Here is a 15,213-nt window from a genome sequence, read left to right on the forward strand (position 1 = left end):
CAAAGGAATCCAAGGCTCCTTGCCAACAGGAGGCGGCGCTGGCTGCCACCAATGTCACGAAGCAGTGTCCTGAGATTCCCCACTCTACCCAGTGGGTCCCCAGGCCGGTCACGCCCCTGGAGGCATCTGTGGGCCAAGCCATTGGCTCCACTCACTCTTTCTCTATTATTAGAAGAGGAGATTGAACTTCCCACAAACGGGCACCAGCCCACAGTGGAGGGTGCTGGACCCTGGCAGAGCAGGGGGGCTGCGGCTCCAGCTGGGGTGCCCATCAGTCACGCAGTCACAGCCAGGACAGCCAACCTCTCTCCACTTGTGCCACCAAGACCAACAGATGCTGCGGACCCAGTTGGCTTGGGCTCCCCAGCTGAGCAAATCAAACCCGTCTCTACACACCACAACGGGCGCCAAGAGAGAAACAGAGCCATTTACACGGAGGTGAGCATGTAGCACAGACAAGCCTACTTTTAAGACTGTTCATGAAACGTATTTGGTTTGAAATGATGTGAAAGAAGGCATTCCAGTGCCCCATGGAGGCTGTCAAGTTCTTCTTCTGCATTGAGGCAGGCAGAGTGTGGTCAGAAGGAAGTTAATGAATGAACCTGATCTTCCCAATAAGCAAAGTGGGGTTTCTTCCCACTGCCCCCCTCCTGAAGTTAAAAAAATGATGTGAGAATTATAACACTATTCAGAGTCTGACTGAGACAAAAAAGTGGCAAGCCACCCTGTGGAGAAAGAAAGTCACATTGGACAGTAATGCAACAGAACATAAATAACACTCTGTCGAGCTCCTCTTACCTCAATCCCTTCTTTGTTTAAGGCATATTCATCAAAATTCAAAATGGCTATCTTAATCGTTCTTGGAGGGGGCAGGACCGTCAGGCCAATATTAATAGCATTGCTCCTCTTGGAGTCCAGGACAATGATCTCCTGCTTTTTTCCATCTGCAGCCGTTTTCTTGTGATAAAATAAGGAGAATCCAAGATTAATGCCTCATCTTCAGTCCTCTATTAAAAGCAAACTCACGACTTATTTAGAGATGAAAACAAATGGCCCCAGTTCAGCTCAGGGAGGGACTGGCTACCGCTCAGCACGGCGGAGATCAGGGATTAGCCCCGAGAAGCCGCCAAGAAGGGGGCAGCCATGGAACTTCTCGAGTCAGACACATTACAAAATAAAATTGATTTTCCTTCAATTGGGAAAAATGTGATATTTTGCAAGGAGAAAAAAAAAAAAGAAAGAAACACCCTGTTTTTTTCCATAGAAGCAGTGGAAACAGGATTCAGACCTTTCAGAGTTCCCTTCCTGTGGGCTGCGAGGTGTCGGAATGTGCCTTGGTTGGCCCTGGGGCATGTGGTGCGTGCCCAGAGATGGAGAAAGCTGGTCCACACGCCAAGGAGACGGGAGCCTGGGGGAACCCGGCATTGCTGGCGGGTCTGCCCTCTGCACCTCCGGGGCTCCTCTTGACATTCTGCCCTGACACCTGAGCACTCTCCTGCCACATTCATACATCTGGATGCAGCCCACTGAGCGGGTGAAGAGGAGTAAGGGATGAACTGGCAAAGAGGCCAAGGAGGGGCGCCATGCTCTCTGCTGTCCTGGGCATCCTCGGAGCAGCCCCTGTTGCTAGCCTGGGGCTGGCACACAGCCAGAAGCTAGGAAGGGTGTAAGGTGCTGAGCCAGTTCTCACCTCTGCCCAGAGCTTATGATGACAAGGTCCCCAACTTTTCCCTTCCACTCTCAGGAAATCAAAGGCAGGTAGAAATGGGGACAGGTGGAAGGAGGCCAGTCAGCAAGCTTCCTGTGTTGTGCAGCCTCCCTTGGGGCCACAAGGCCTGGAGGTTGATGATTCTGATTCATGAAACAAGCCCAGGGTGATGAGGATGGGTGAGACCATGCAGCATGCTGAGGGTGAGCTCACTGCATGAGGGGCCCAGCTTCGGGGGAATAACTCACCTGGTGATGGAGGGGGTGAGGGTCTGGAGAAGCTGCCACATGAGCTGGACCCTAAAGACTGTCTAGGACTAGCCTGGGGCGGGGGAGACGGTGAGGAGAGAAGGGCCTTTGAATAGTTCCAGGGAACTGCCCAGGATGAAGCTGGAGGTTGCCAGGGCCATATCAGGGGACTCCATGAGTCAGCTGCTCAGAACCCCTCTGCAAGCAGGTCCTAGCCAAGCAGCCAACGCCAGTCAGCCTCCCGCACTGAGGCCTCAGCCTCTCCTTTGAAGAAGGGAACCAGGCTGGGCCTGGTATAGCTGAGTGGCTGCTGTGGCACTAGAGGCTGGGAGCTGGCAAGGAGAAACTGGCTACAGCCCCTTAAGTCCTACTGAGCCCTTCCAAACTCAATTGCTAATGTTCTATTTTAGGTCCTTAAATGTGCATTTGGGAATAAGTTACAATTTCTTCATGAAGAGAATAACTGAAAGCATCCCAGCCATTTGGGTGCCTGGTGGCCCGGAGGAACAACTCCTGTGGGCATGTCACCGGCTTGGAACTGTGGGCTCCCAGGACACGCAGCATAAATGCACCCCTACCCTGCAGGGCAAGCTTGTCTTCTACACGTTTAAGCCAATAAGCTTATCAGGAGCTCCTGAAATGTAGCTGAAATCTACTTTAAAATATTGTTTGGGGGTTTCCCTGGTGGTCTGGTGGTTAAGAGCCCACCTGCCAATGCAGGAGACACGTGTTCGACCCCTGGTCCAGGAAGATCTCACATGCCGCGGAGCCACTAAGCCTGTGAGCCACAGCTACTAAGCCCGTGCTCCAGAGTCTGCAAGTCACAACTACTGGAGCCTGTGCGCCTAGGGATTGTGCTCCACAACAAGAGAAGTCACAGCAAAGAGAAGCCCACACACTGCAACTAGACAGTGGCCTCCACTCACAGCAACCAGAGAAAAGCCTGGGCAGTAACAAAGACCCAGCACAGCCAAAACTAAATGAATACAAATAAAATTATTTAAAAATATATTACTTTGTTGGAATGCTAAGAAGGCCTGAGAAAAGGCTTGACAACATGCTGAAGAAGGGAATGAAGAGGGATGTGATGACCTGTGTGCCCACATTGGGGCAGCGGGGTGCCCACTCCTCCAGGCACTGCAGGGGGCCTGCCCAACATAGAGTCCCTCTTCCCTGCTCACCAACAGGGCCTGGATTTCTTTCAAGCTGGTAATATGTTAGCGAAATCAATCACCTCCCTGGACCCTTTGCAGCTGAGGCTGGCAGTTTGGGTTTCTGTTTTCCTGATTCAAAAGGGCTGGACCCGTGAGCCATGCCTTTTTCCCTTTCTCCATCTTCCTGCCTACAATGTAGACATGAGGCCTGGAGGGGCAGCATCTCGTGAGCATAAGGAATGAGGCCTCATGGATGGCGACATGGAAGACAGAAGCCTGGGACCTGGCGTGCGAGAGGCACTGACCCAGCGCCAGGCTCCAGCACAGAAGGCACTGACAGAAAGGCAAGGACTCCCCGTGAATCATTAGCCCCTGGACCCCCATCCATAGAGTCACTGGGAGCCTGCAGAGATGCCTGAGAAGGCTGAGCCCCACTGCTGCCTTTGTGCAAATGAGAGCAAGATGCCCCCCCTGAGGGAGACAAAGCCCCATGGCAAATTCTTGAGAGAGACGGACTATTCAGATTTCAGCCTGCCCCCCTCAGCCAGGGTCCACCTACAGCAAGCACTCAGGGCAGGGCCGGGGGTGGCTCTGAGCCTGACATGTCCTTTTCCTCATTCTCAGCAGAACTCAGTTCACATCAATGGACACCCTCTGCTCTCATAAATCGAGAAGAAGCCAGCCTCTGGGCATCCTGAGATAATGGGGAAGCTGTTTCTACAGACGACATGTTTTCAGAGCACGTCCACCCACTTCGAGAAGGAAGGAATAAGAGTTAGTCATATCTGAGGCTGAATTATTAACTCTCTGGATTTTATCCAAGAGGTATTTTAAATGCTCTTCTTCATAACTGAAACAGAGCCTGCTGGATGTACTGACCCCTCAAGTGCCTTGGCAGCCACTCTGCCCGAAATGAGGGTGGGTCACGTGGGCTTGCCCAACTGTCTCCTCCCCTCACAACAACCCACAGCGGCATCTGCAAGAACAAGCCAAAGTGCTCTGTGCCCGGGAGCACATGCTGGTGTCCAGGGATTCCGTTATCAATTCTGATGCATTTCAATCCTCCAAGCTCCAGATCAACAAGAGTGACCTTCACTATGTCCTTCACCTGGCCCTGTGTCTGAGTGGCTGTCGGCCATCCTCTCCCACAAAGTCTCTCGTGTCCTGTCCTTCACTCCCCCTACCTCCATCCCAAGCCCGACCCTTGGAGCCAGCCTCCCAGGGCAGCCACCATGGGCTTCCTGCTTCCAGTCTCTTCTCACTCCCAACCCATCCATCTTAATTCTTGCCAAGAGTCTTTCTCAGAGACTTGTTTCCTTATTGCACTTCTTTGATCAGAGAGTCTGTGACTGTCCGTTGTTTGAAATGAGAAAAATGGGAAATTGGTCAATGATGAAAAGAGGAGATAAAGCAGATAAGACAGAGTTCCTTGTGAAGGAGGTTAAGAAATGTTAAACAATATTCCAAAGGCTTCTGGAAAGGAAGGATGCAGCAAAGGTGGAACAGGGTTGGGAGGATGACAGGAGGTGATACATCTAGGCAGGAGATCAAAAAGTTGATTTGTATTTTACACGAGATCAGACACAAAACAACGCACAAACAAGGAAACAAAACCTCCAGACCAGACTTCCCCGGTGGCTCAGTGGTAAAGAATCCACCTGCCAATGCAGGAGACATGGGTTTAATCCCTGATCCAGGAAGATCCCACACGCCTCAGAGCAACTAAGCCATGAGCCACAACTACTGAGCCCATGCCCTAGAGCCTGGGAGCTGCAACCATTAAAGCCTGCTCTCCCTAGAGCCATGCTCCTCGACAAGAGAAGCCACCACAGTGAGAAGCCCAGGCCCCACAACCAGAGACAAGCCTGCACAGCACAAAACCCCAGCAGAGCCAAAAATAAATAAATGATTACAAAGAAAACTCAAAACCTCTGGAAATATCAATACAGGCCCTACTTGGAGGAAGTGACAAAATTTTATTGAGAGTAATAAAAGAAGATGTGGGTAAATGAGAAACATCATGTTCCTGAATAGGAAGTCTCAGTGTTAAAAGGATGTTCATTATCTTGCCTCATAAAATTTATACACAAATAACATATTTATTATATATGCCGGTAAAGAACCACCTGTAATGCAGGAGACCTGGGTTCGATCCCTGGGTTGGGAGATCCCCTGGAGGAGGGCATGGCAACCCATTCCAGTATTCTGGCCTGGAGAATCCCCATAAACAGAGGAGCTCACAGGCTATAGTCCATGAGGTCGCAAAGAGTTGGACATGACTAAGCGACTAAGCACAACACACAACATATATTTAAAATGATTCTAATCAAATTCCAAGAAGATGTTTTTGGAATTTTAAAATATTCTAAAGTTACTATGAACGAGTATGTGTGTAAAAAGATCCATAAGTGGAAATAATACAATATCTATCCAAACAGCCATAAAAACTTACTATAAAACTGATATAATTAATGTGTGGCACTGGCACTCAACAGCTATACTGATAATACAGAATAGAATAATAGAACAGAGAAAGCTGTCTATACAACGATCCAGGGCATTCCAACAAGGCAGCAAGACCGTGAGTCACAATCCATTATGAAAGCCTGATTCTAATATGGAACCAAAGTAACTTCAAGCAAAAACAACCAGTATGGTAGGTTAACATCACAGTAGACTGGATTGACTGAGATCTTTCTTCTTAAAAAAAAAAAAAAGCCAGCAGAAAGCAAGAACACAGGGTTGCATGGGAATGGCCAAGGGTCATCATGGTGGGGTTATGCCACACCTCATGAGACCCCTTTGCTGATTTTGGAGTCCTGAGACATTATCAGTGATGATCCATGACAAAGCCTGAGCAAAGGCAGAAGAGGCTGAAAAGCAAGCTCAGTGGCTCAACTGTCTCTTGTTGGTTGGCAGGGTATCTTCCCTTATTTATTATATTTTTTGCCTTTTCTCAACTGTAGATCTCATTTCCTTAAATGGCATTTCCTGAGTGCCTATTAGGTGGCTACTCCTTGAGTGGGGACATTTTTCATGGAGATCAACAAAAAATGTAGGTGGCCAGGATGCCACCGACTGCAATGATCAATCCTGGGGCAACAGGAAATAAGGGTATCTCCCTCAGTTCTTTGATAGAAGGTCAATCAGCCAAACCTATGCCCCCAGGGCTCAAGAACTCACAGGGAAAAAAGAATGTTGAGGGAGCAGCTATGGGTCGGGTACCAGGTGCAGGATGCTGGACTTGGGGGTGCTGAACATGAAAATTGGAACAATTGTCTCTGGGGCGAGATAGCTGCCCAGCTAAACAGTTGTGCAAGTTGGAGTGGGGAAAACAGGGTGGGCATGTCTCTGGACATGCAACTGACCCCAGTACTTCCAGAAGTGCTCAAGGTAAAAGAGGAACTTGCTTCTTGAAGGGTTAGGGGGCACTCTGGGAGGAGGTCAGTCTCTGCTTTGCTCCCAGAAAGCTCAGTGAAGCTGAACTTCTGAGCCAAACGAGGTGGCAACACCCAGAACCTCCTTCAAAGCAGCAGCTCTCAGGGAGCCTCCAAGAGTTGCCCTCCCAGAAATACTGTCTCCGGAGAAATGCTTCAGGCTTGGACGGAATGTAGGGTTTTGTTTGTTCTTGACTTGGCCAAGAGGACTGCAGGGAGCGGGGAGAGGATGTAACAGCCAAAACGGGGAGAAACAGAGGTCACCCTCTATGGAAAAAGATGCTGTCAAAGCTAGCAGAGACCTCTTAGGAGGGCTGGGAAGGAGGTCACTGAGGCAATTCAGCTCCTTTCCCCCAAACTGTCCAAGAGGGCTAAGGGTCCAGTTTCAGGAAGCAGAAGTGAGCCCCTCCAAGAGGATGCTTCAAACAGGCAGCACCCAAGGCCACAAGAGTCACAGAATTTCTGAGAAGCACAGAGGGAATTCTCCATTTAAGCACTGATGGCTAACTGCCAGGGCTTAGGGGTGAGGGCTGGGACTTCTCTCTGCAGCCCTGGTGGAGCCCAGATTCACTTGGTGGTCAGCTCCCTGTGTTGGAGTGGGCCTTCTAGAACCAAGCAAGTCTAAGAGGTTGGGATCTGCAAACTCAGCCACTCCAAGGGGCAGAAAGTCACCTACAACAGGAAGATTTTCTAGAACAGTTAAACCAGATATTCAAGTCCACTCAGGGGGACTGTGGGGCCATACCAATCCTGATGCTGAGATGGATGACCAGAGGCCTCAAAGAGAAGAGACAAGTATGTCAGGTTTTTGGATACATCAAGGTATTGCTTCCAAGAACAAGTCTTTCAGAATTTCTAAGTAAAGTGACAAACTTGATTCTGAATGGTTATGGGGGTAGGCGACCACGTGTGACCACAACCTGCTTTTGTTCAATATCCTGAGGGTAAGCCCATCACTTCCCCTCATAATCATTCAGTTTTGGAAAAGAAAAGGATGAGCATTCAGGCAGCAGTTAGGAAAAGGGGGAAAGGAAGACTTTAATGCTAAATAGTAGTCCTTAAACTTAGAGGCTAATTTAAAATCTCACACTAGAACCTCAGGAAAGTCACGTGAGGCAAAGGATAAGAAAATCAATAGCATAAAAAATGAAGACCTGTCAGCACAGCACAAAAGTACATTCTCCCCTGTTGCCCTGGGTCTACTCAACAACCCCAGGAGGTCAGGCCTACAGGCTCAGGCCTGGCTTCTCCACCACACCCCACCCATAATCAAAAACAGGCTCAGAGAAGTTTACTGACTTGCTCAAAGTCACACAGAGGTAGAGTCCAGACCAAATGACATTTGAAATTGCAGTAGCAAAGCACACAGACCATTGAGAAGAAAGAGAGAGTCTTTTTCAAAAAATGGCAGGCTTTCAAAAATTCCCAAGGGAAGAAAATGAAGAAGTGTCCAGAGTGTGAACTTGAAAGTAGCCAAAACAAAATGGAATCTGGGGATCACAGCAGCCCTGAAGGGCAACTGAAAATATCCAGAGCAGCAAAGCACTCAGGTGGGTCAACTGGGGTCTCACCCATTCCCACCCTGGCGGCCTGGGCGAGTCACTGCCCCACTCTGTACCCCCTGTTCTTTCTGGGACCCAGTCTCCCAGGCTTTGTTAGGAGGATGAAATAAAACAATGGATGTAAATCAGTGAGAGAAACACTCATGACAGAAGCGTCTGCTAGGACTATTAGAATAGTATGACTGAGACTTCCCTGGTGGTGCAGTGTAAAAGAATCTGCCTGCTTGCCAATGTAGGGGACATGGGTTCAATCCCTGGTCGGGGAAGATCCTACATGCCGTTGAATAACTAATCTTGTGGGTCACAACTACTGAAGCCCTAAAGCCTGTGCTGCACAAGAGAAGTCAGGCAACAAAGAGAGGACCCTACTCACCACAACTAGCAAAAATCCGAGCAAAGCAATGCAGACCCAGCGTGGCCATAAATAAATGAATAAAAAAAAAATAGTGTTATTGGTATGGATACATGTAAAGTACTTAGGCTAATACCTGGAAAATAGTGCTTTAGCTCCTTTCACTATTGGCTCTTTTGTAAAAAATCATTTTTAACCTAATGATATTATATTTTAAAAATATATGGTTTATCAATGCATGTTTTTCATAACTAACACATGTACTACACTTACTGACGAGAGGCACCTAGGTACACGGGAGTGTCAGATCAGAGCAGTGTCCCCACCCCAACAGTGATAATTCCAGGGGACAGTGTAGGGACTTGGTTCTCAATTTAGCCTCCAGGGCTGCTTCCCAACATGGGCAACTCACTCGGAGCTTCCTGAAATGAACTCACGGATGCTCATGGGAGTCTGCACAGACCCCCAGGCATATGGAGTCCCCGAGTGGGAAGCAGGTCCAGTGAGTGAGTTATCTGGAGTGGTTCTGAAGGTCTCCTTGCAGAGGAGATGGTAGGGAACGACTTGCTTTCTGTTTTCAAGGAGGAGAATATTATGGTTATTTCCACATGCTAAATTCCCTCTAGGCCAAAGACTGGACTCCAGGACTAATGGAAAGGGGGCATTCTGGAGAAAAGAACAGGACAGTCTCCTTCTGGGCCAGGAGACAGCTGCCTCCATGGCTGAGGGCAGAAAGGGCAAACACGGACTCACCACCTCCGACTGGGAGGAGCGCAACATCACTCACCTAAGGAGGAGACATGGCCGATCAACCTACTGACATTTTCTGAAGGAAAACCAGGAAATGTGATGTATTTAGGTCAGTGCTTTACAATTGTGGGGATACAAGGGGCACTTTTAAAGAACAGTGATGCCTGGGTTCCATCTCAGAGGTCCTAACCTCCTTGATCAGGAGTGGGCACAGAGGTCTAAAAGATGTGAGTGTGACCAGAGTCACCAACTTAGACTTGCAAAAAGTCTTAAGGCTTGAGACGGGATTGTTGGGTGAGTAAAAAGTTGTTCTTTCAGAAAGAAGAACACAATTTAAAAATAGGAAATGAAAGGCAGGGATCGGAGAACATTTCTTAGGATATAAAAACAGAGCTCCCCCAACTCCCCCATCCCTGTCATTCAAAGATGCAGCAAGGTCTGATCTTGCTACTTTCATGAATGATGTGGGATAATATCCCCACAGCTAAAGATGATGCAGGAAGTTTTCACTGATGCTAAAAGGAGTCTGAGATGCCCAACTGATGTCAGGGTCATCCCAGCCCTGGGAGCTGAGCTGTCAGTGACTGAGAAAGCATCCTTCCACACCTGAGGGTTAATGAGCTCTGCGAGGCTCTGGGGTCAAGCACAGTGGGCTCCCGAAGACACGGTACACATTGGGCCATTGCTAACCCCATGCAACCAGATCATGGGTGTGGTACTTGGAAATAAAAACAAAACCCTGCTCCATCTCTGCGCACAGCCCCAGGGCTTCTGCAGTGGCATGCCATGATAAAGACGGCTAAGGTCCAGAGAAGGGCCACCGTGAAGGCACAAACTTCCACGTGGGGGGAGAGGACGAAGCAAGCAGAGTAGGGAGGAGAGCTTGGGCAAAGATCATGGAGGCTTGCAACCCAGGCAGGTGGACAGGGCTTGCCTTCCAAAGTTTTTTGAAATGCTGCCATGGAGGATCACAGCTTTGAGTTTTTAAAGAGCAATTTTACTAGCAGTAAAGGATGCGGTTTTAAAAAGTGGATATTCAGCACACAGAACTTATCATCCCAGAGGGTGCAGTGACTGAAAATAGAAACTGGGATAAGGACATGATTTATTACGAGAACTCAGAGTCTTGGAGAATACTGCGAAGTTTGAGAGTATTTCCATGAAAGGCGACCGACCTCTCAAAATGCTTGTCAGCATCACTGTCACAGACCCCAGGGCTGGCTCAGCGAGGCACGAGTTCTAGAAATGGGAAATCATCCCTCCTCACTCCCTGCTAACTGCCAAAAGGGTGACGCCACAGGATATTTTCAAAACTGCCCGTTGAGAAAGTGTCCATGATAGTGATGCCTCAATACAGATATCATAACAATGTGACTGCTATGAAATTTTCCCAAGTTCTGTAATGAGGGAGATATACGTGGGAAAGCATGAAGGCAAAAGACAGAACAACAACAAAAAAGCCATGAAAGAGAGTATGAAAGTGAACATCGCTCAGTCGTGTCCGACTCTTTGCGACCCCATGGACTATGTAGTCCATGGAATTCTCCAGGCCAGAGTACTGGAGTGGGTAGCCGTTCCCTTTTCCAGGAGATCTTTCCAACCCAGGGATCGAATCCAGGTCTCCTACATGGCAGGCGGATTCTTTACCAGCTGAGCCACCAGGGAAGACCAAGAATACTGGAGGGGGGGGCTGTCCCTTCTCCAGGGGATCTTCCCGACCCAGGAATCGAACTGGGGTCTCTTGCATCGCAGCCAGATTCTTTACCAACTAAGCTATCAGGGAAGCCTAAATAAAAGCTGAAAAACCTTTAGTTAGGAATAACATTTCTGTGGAACTGGCCAGAACAGGTTTGCTTATTGGTAAATTTAGAAAAAAAAAAAAAAAAGTTAATTTCCCATATTGGTTCTTTGAGTCTTTACAGCAAAGGCCAACCATCAAACAGTTACATTTCCAATGTTACTGTAGTTTATCCAGTACCCTAACTGAGAGACTTTTGAGAGGTGAAGAGAGTGCTCTTAATAATTCCACTGGGACCCCTGCATACATGGGGACCATCTTAGATAAGGATGGTCCCAAAGTTGGGCTTGGAATTTTCAGGCAGAATTCAGGTTTTCTGAGGGTGCTGTTAAACAAAACATTCCCTTATGACCTGAATTTGCATAAAGAGTAGGAAGATTTTCTTCTCTTCTCTGCAGAATAAAACAGAGGTGGGGCAGGGGTGAAGTCAACGTGGAGAATGATGGTGGGAGCAATGCTCCCCTCACTGGAGCTTTATTTTTCACTTTAAATCAATGGTTCATAGCTTTGGTTGAGTCCCGGGGGAGCCTTTCAAAATAACTCGGCCTGGGGCTTACCCCAGACAAAATAAATCATCTCTGGATTTTCTTAAAAAGTCACTGCTAGTAGTTTATGAAATGGTTTGAAACTTCAAGGTAAATAAAGTCGAACAAATGTCTCCAAATCCATTCCAGAGGCCCCTCCCCAGGGTAAAGCAACGAACTCAGGTGAATAAGACAGCCATGAGTCCCCAAAGGTGAAGCCAGGTCCCTTCTTCCTTCTGGGCCCCTCTTCTGCTCCACATCTTCCGTGGTCTGTCTGGATCCAGGGATATAAAAGCTGCCCTTTGGAAGGAAGAGGGACTTAGCTGCCCTAGATGAGGCATACAGCTTGGAAGCCCACTTCCTGGGGCTTCTTGGGATGATGTCAAGTCCATGGAGGGTAATTCCCCATCCCCAGGGGTTTTCTGCCCTGATATCCAATTCTGGGGTCATTTTAACCATCTCTTATGCCATTCTCCACATCTTAGACCAACAGCAAAAACACAATATGATGAAATGTAGTACAAAATTTCTGTCTTTCTCTGTAACGCATAATTAAAGCTATCTTATTAAAAAGCTATACATATAGTCTCCAGGCAAGAATACTGGAGTGGGTAGCCATTCCCTTCTCCAGGGGATCTTTACCACCCAGGGATTGAACCCACATCTCCTGCACTGCAGGCAGATTTTTTACTGTCTAAGCCACCAGGGAAGCCCATATGTATATATAAATATATACATATAAATGTATATATGTATATTACCTGCTGAAAAAGAAAAGTAGATCCAGTTCTAGAAACTATTTGGAAAGGAAATCACAAAGCACATCTCTCTGTTCTTATCATCTCCATGAGGTGGTCACCCCAGCCTTGGATCTGGCACACGAATCCCTAGGGGATGACTCAGACGGTCACCACCACGCCCTGCAACACTGGTCTAGTGTAAGTTTTCTGATGGAAAGTACAACTGATTCCCTTTGCTCTGTGCTGCCCTGTGAAGCATATTTTATTTTTGATGCACTCTATTGTTCTTAATGGAAAACTTCTCATGAGCCAGAATCTGGAAGTAGCTATTTACAGCTGAGTTTTATGAACATCATAGTCAAGAATTAGAAACAAACGTCACGTTGGTTAGAGCTATACTAGTCCATACAACAGATTCAACTCTCCAATTTGCATCCTCACCATTTGTAATATTTGTAAATAGTCTCTGCTCACATTTTCTAGCTATCTTCACCCCAAAATGGGCTCCTGGGTCCCACTGCAGAACATTCTGGAACCAGGTAAATTTTCAACATGCTACTTTCCTCTTATGCTCTCACTTTATAAAAACTAGGTGAACCTTTGTAGCTGGGCAATACAGGTTTTTAAGAGGTCACCACCTACTTCAAGAAAGAACTGAACTCTGGGCCACTGAGAGGGTGCCAACCAGGCTCCCATCACTGATCACAAGTAGCACCAAGAGAAGAAGTTGGGGAGGTGAGCCCATCTGGGGTCTTCTCAAGGAAGCTTTTCACTTTGTCATTTCTTTAGTAAAAATAAAGTTGGAAAAATGAAGTTGGAAGTGCCTTCATTGCCAACTGGGACTCTTTAATTTCTCACCCCCTCTACCCCAAGTCAAGAGCTGGCAACCTCTGAGGCTAAGAAGCAACCAGGACAAGCCCAGGGGGTCCAGGCAGCCAGAGGGGCCCACGTGGGAAGGAGTGGGATGAAGGAGACGGGCCAACCAGATCAGCGGGAGCAAGGGCACATCCTGGGTGATCCCAACAGCTGTTTTAACCGCGCCAGGCCAGCCTTCTCCCAAATGGCAGGTGTGATGGTAAGAGTGGAAGGGGCCACATGGGTGGCTCATCACCACACGTGACCAGTCCTGGAAGTCAGGACACAGAGACATGGAGAGCAATAGCACTTCCCATGGCATGGTTTTCTAGAGAGAACAAGAGGGTTCTACTTACAGTTGGGGGAAAGGACTGCCTGGCATGGCTTTCTATTTGGGATCTTGGCAGTTGGATTTGTAAACAGGAAAAAGCTGGAATTCTGACTTGGGGATGGGGTGGGGCTGGAAATGGTTCAGATTCCCATCCTTGTTGGAACTGAGCAGACATTAACTCAAGGGTAAAGGCCAACTCAGAAAGAGCAGCAAGTAGTTCCAGACCCATCTCCCCCACCCCACCCCCGACCCCATTACAGGTTTTAACAGGAATTCGGCCTTTTAGAGCTCCCGGCCTAGCCTTTCAGCATCACACATGGTGACAGGCACAAACTCCATCCTCAGGTCCTTCTCGAAAGGATACTCCTGTCCCGAGGAAGCCTGCACACACTGATTCCAAATCAGAGCCTGGCCGGCAGATCAAGGAGCCCAACTCAGACAGCTTATACTCATCCAAAATGATGCTAAACGGAGCAACCCACGGAGCCGAAATTAATTCACAATAGTAAGTTCCAGCATGTTTACTCTAAACTATCCTTTGAAAAGTGTTTTCTCTTATTTCAGGGCCCTGAGAAGACAGCCTTAAACCTGTTTTAAAACTGAAATATACTCAGGATCACAAGAGTTATTTTTTTAGATCAGTTCTTTAAGATAGGTAAAGGAGACCCTAATAATGCAGTGAATCATCAGAAATAAAATCTGTGATCCAGTATCACACAGCCTTTTCATCAGTGCTCCTTAGTCATGACTTTATCTTTTATGTCCAATAACTTCATATACAAAGCTCTTCATTTATAAAAGTAGATAGAACATCTCTGTTAAAGACACTACACCAGCAATGCCCTCAGGGTTCTCAAACATCTATGAGAAATAAGAAATCTAGATACACGTATAATGTTTACAGGATGCTAACTATATGGCTGTATAGAAGCATCCAGATAGTGGTAGCAAGTTGACTCAGCCAGGGGATTAGCTGAAGAAATGTCCCATAGCCTACTGTCTTACAGCTGAGGTTTAAACCACTATCAACCATAAACAACAAATGTGAGCGTGAATAAACACATCCGCAGGATGAAGTCATTGTGTTTGATAAATTAGCACATCTACTTTCCTCTAGTGAATGTCAACATTTGCTGTCAGGCTATGCTAACAATCCCTGGGTAAACACTGTTTTTTTTTTTTTCCTCCAGGTTATTAGGTTCTTGGAAAGCTACTTGCCTATCGATGTTAATAAGTTGCTAGCTTTGTTAGCAACAAAAGGTCCCTTACTCATTTAGCTCACACCTAACATGTGACACAGGGTACCGGATGAAAAGTCAAATTTTTATACCAACTGCCTTTTTAAGCAAATTAGTAAGAGCAACACGAAGGGCATTTTATGTATAACAAAACTCTCCGTTCTATCCAACATCTGTAAGTAACTCAGCAAATGAAGAGGCATGCTGGATGCAAGCGATACCTTGGAGACGGACAGTTCCTTCGATTTAGACTCAAACAGGTGCTCCAGCTTGGAGGTGTCCACCTTAATGGGTTCCAGTTTCGACCACAGGAATTCTCTGCAGCGGCCATTGTTCTTACACGGCCACTCAAAAGGCCGGACTTCGTTCCAGAATAGACGGATGGTCTTCTTTTTCTTGGTGAATGCCGGTTGACCCCTGGGTATCTGGGGCCACCCTAAGCCCTGAGGAGCGTTGAATACTGGAGGGGGAGCCAATAAATTACCGGGGACTGGAGGGGGAGGCACGCTGTCCAGC

At 47.5% G+C, this 15,213-nt stretch overlaps 1 protein-coding gene across 1 annotated transcript in view; it reads right to left on the reverse strand.

Moving 5' to 3' along the window:
* The window catches only part of FHOD3 (formin homology 2 domain containing 3), a 469,739-nt gene that overhangs the window by 55,686 nt on the left and 398,840 nt on the right, over positions 1-15,213 (reverse strand). Inside the window, exons 17-18 of the mRNA XM_010849782.1 lie at positions 14,919-15,212; positions 799-957 (exon numbers count right to left, since the gene is read on the reverse strand). Coding sequence (XP_010848084.1) covers positions 799-957; positions 14,919-15,212 — 453 coding nt within the window. The remainder of the gene's footprint in view (positions 1-798; positions 958-14,918; position 15,213) is intronic.

Source organism: Bison bison, unplaced genomic scaffold (assembly GCF_000754665.1).
Source record: "Bison bison bison isolate TAMUID 2011002044 unplaced genomic scaffold, Bison_UMD1.0 scf7180017864286, whole genome shotgun sequence".
Classification (NCBI taxonomy): Eukaryota; Metazoa; Chordata; class Mammalia; order Artiodactyla; family Bovidae; genus Bison; species Bison bison.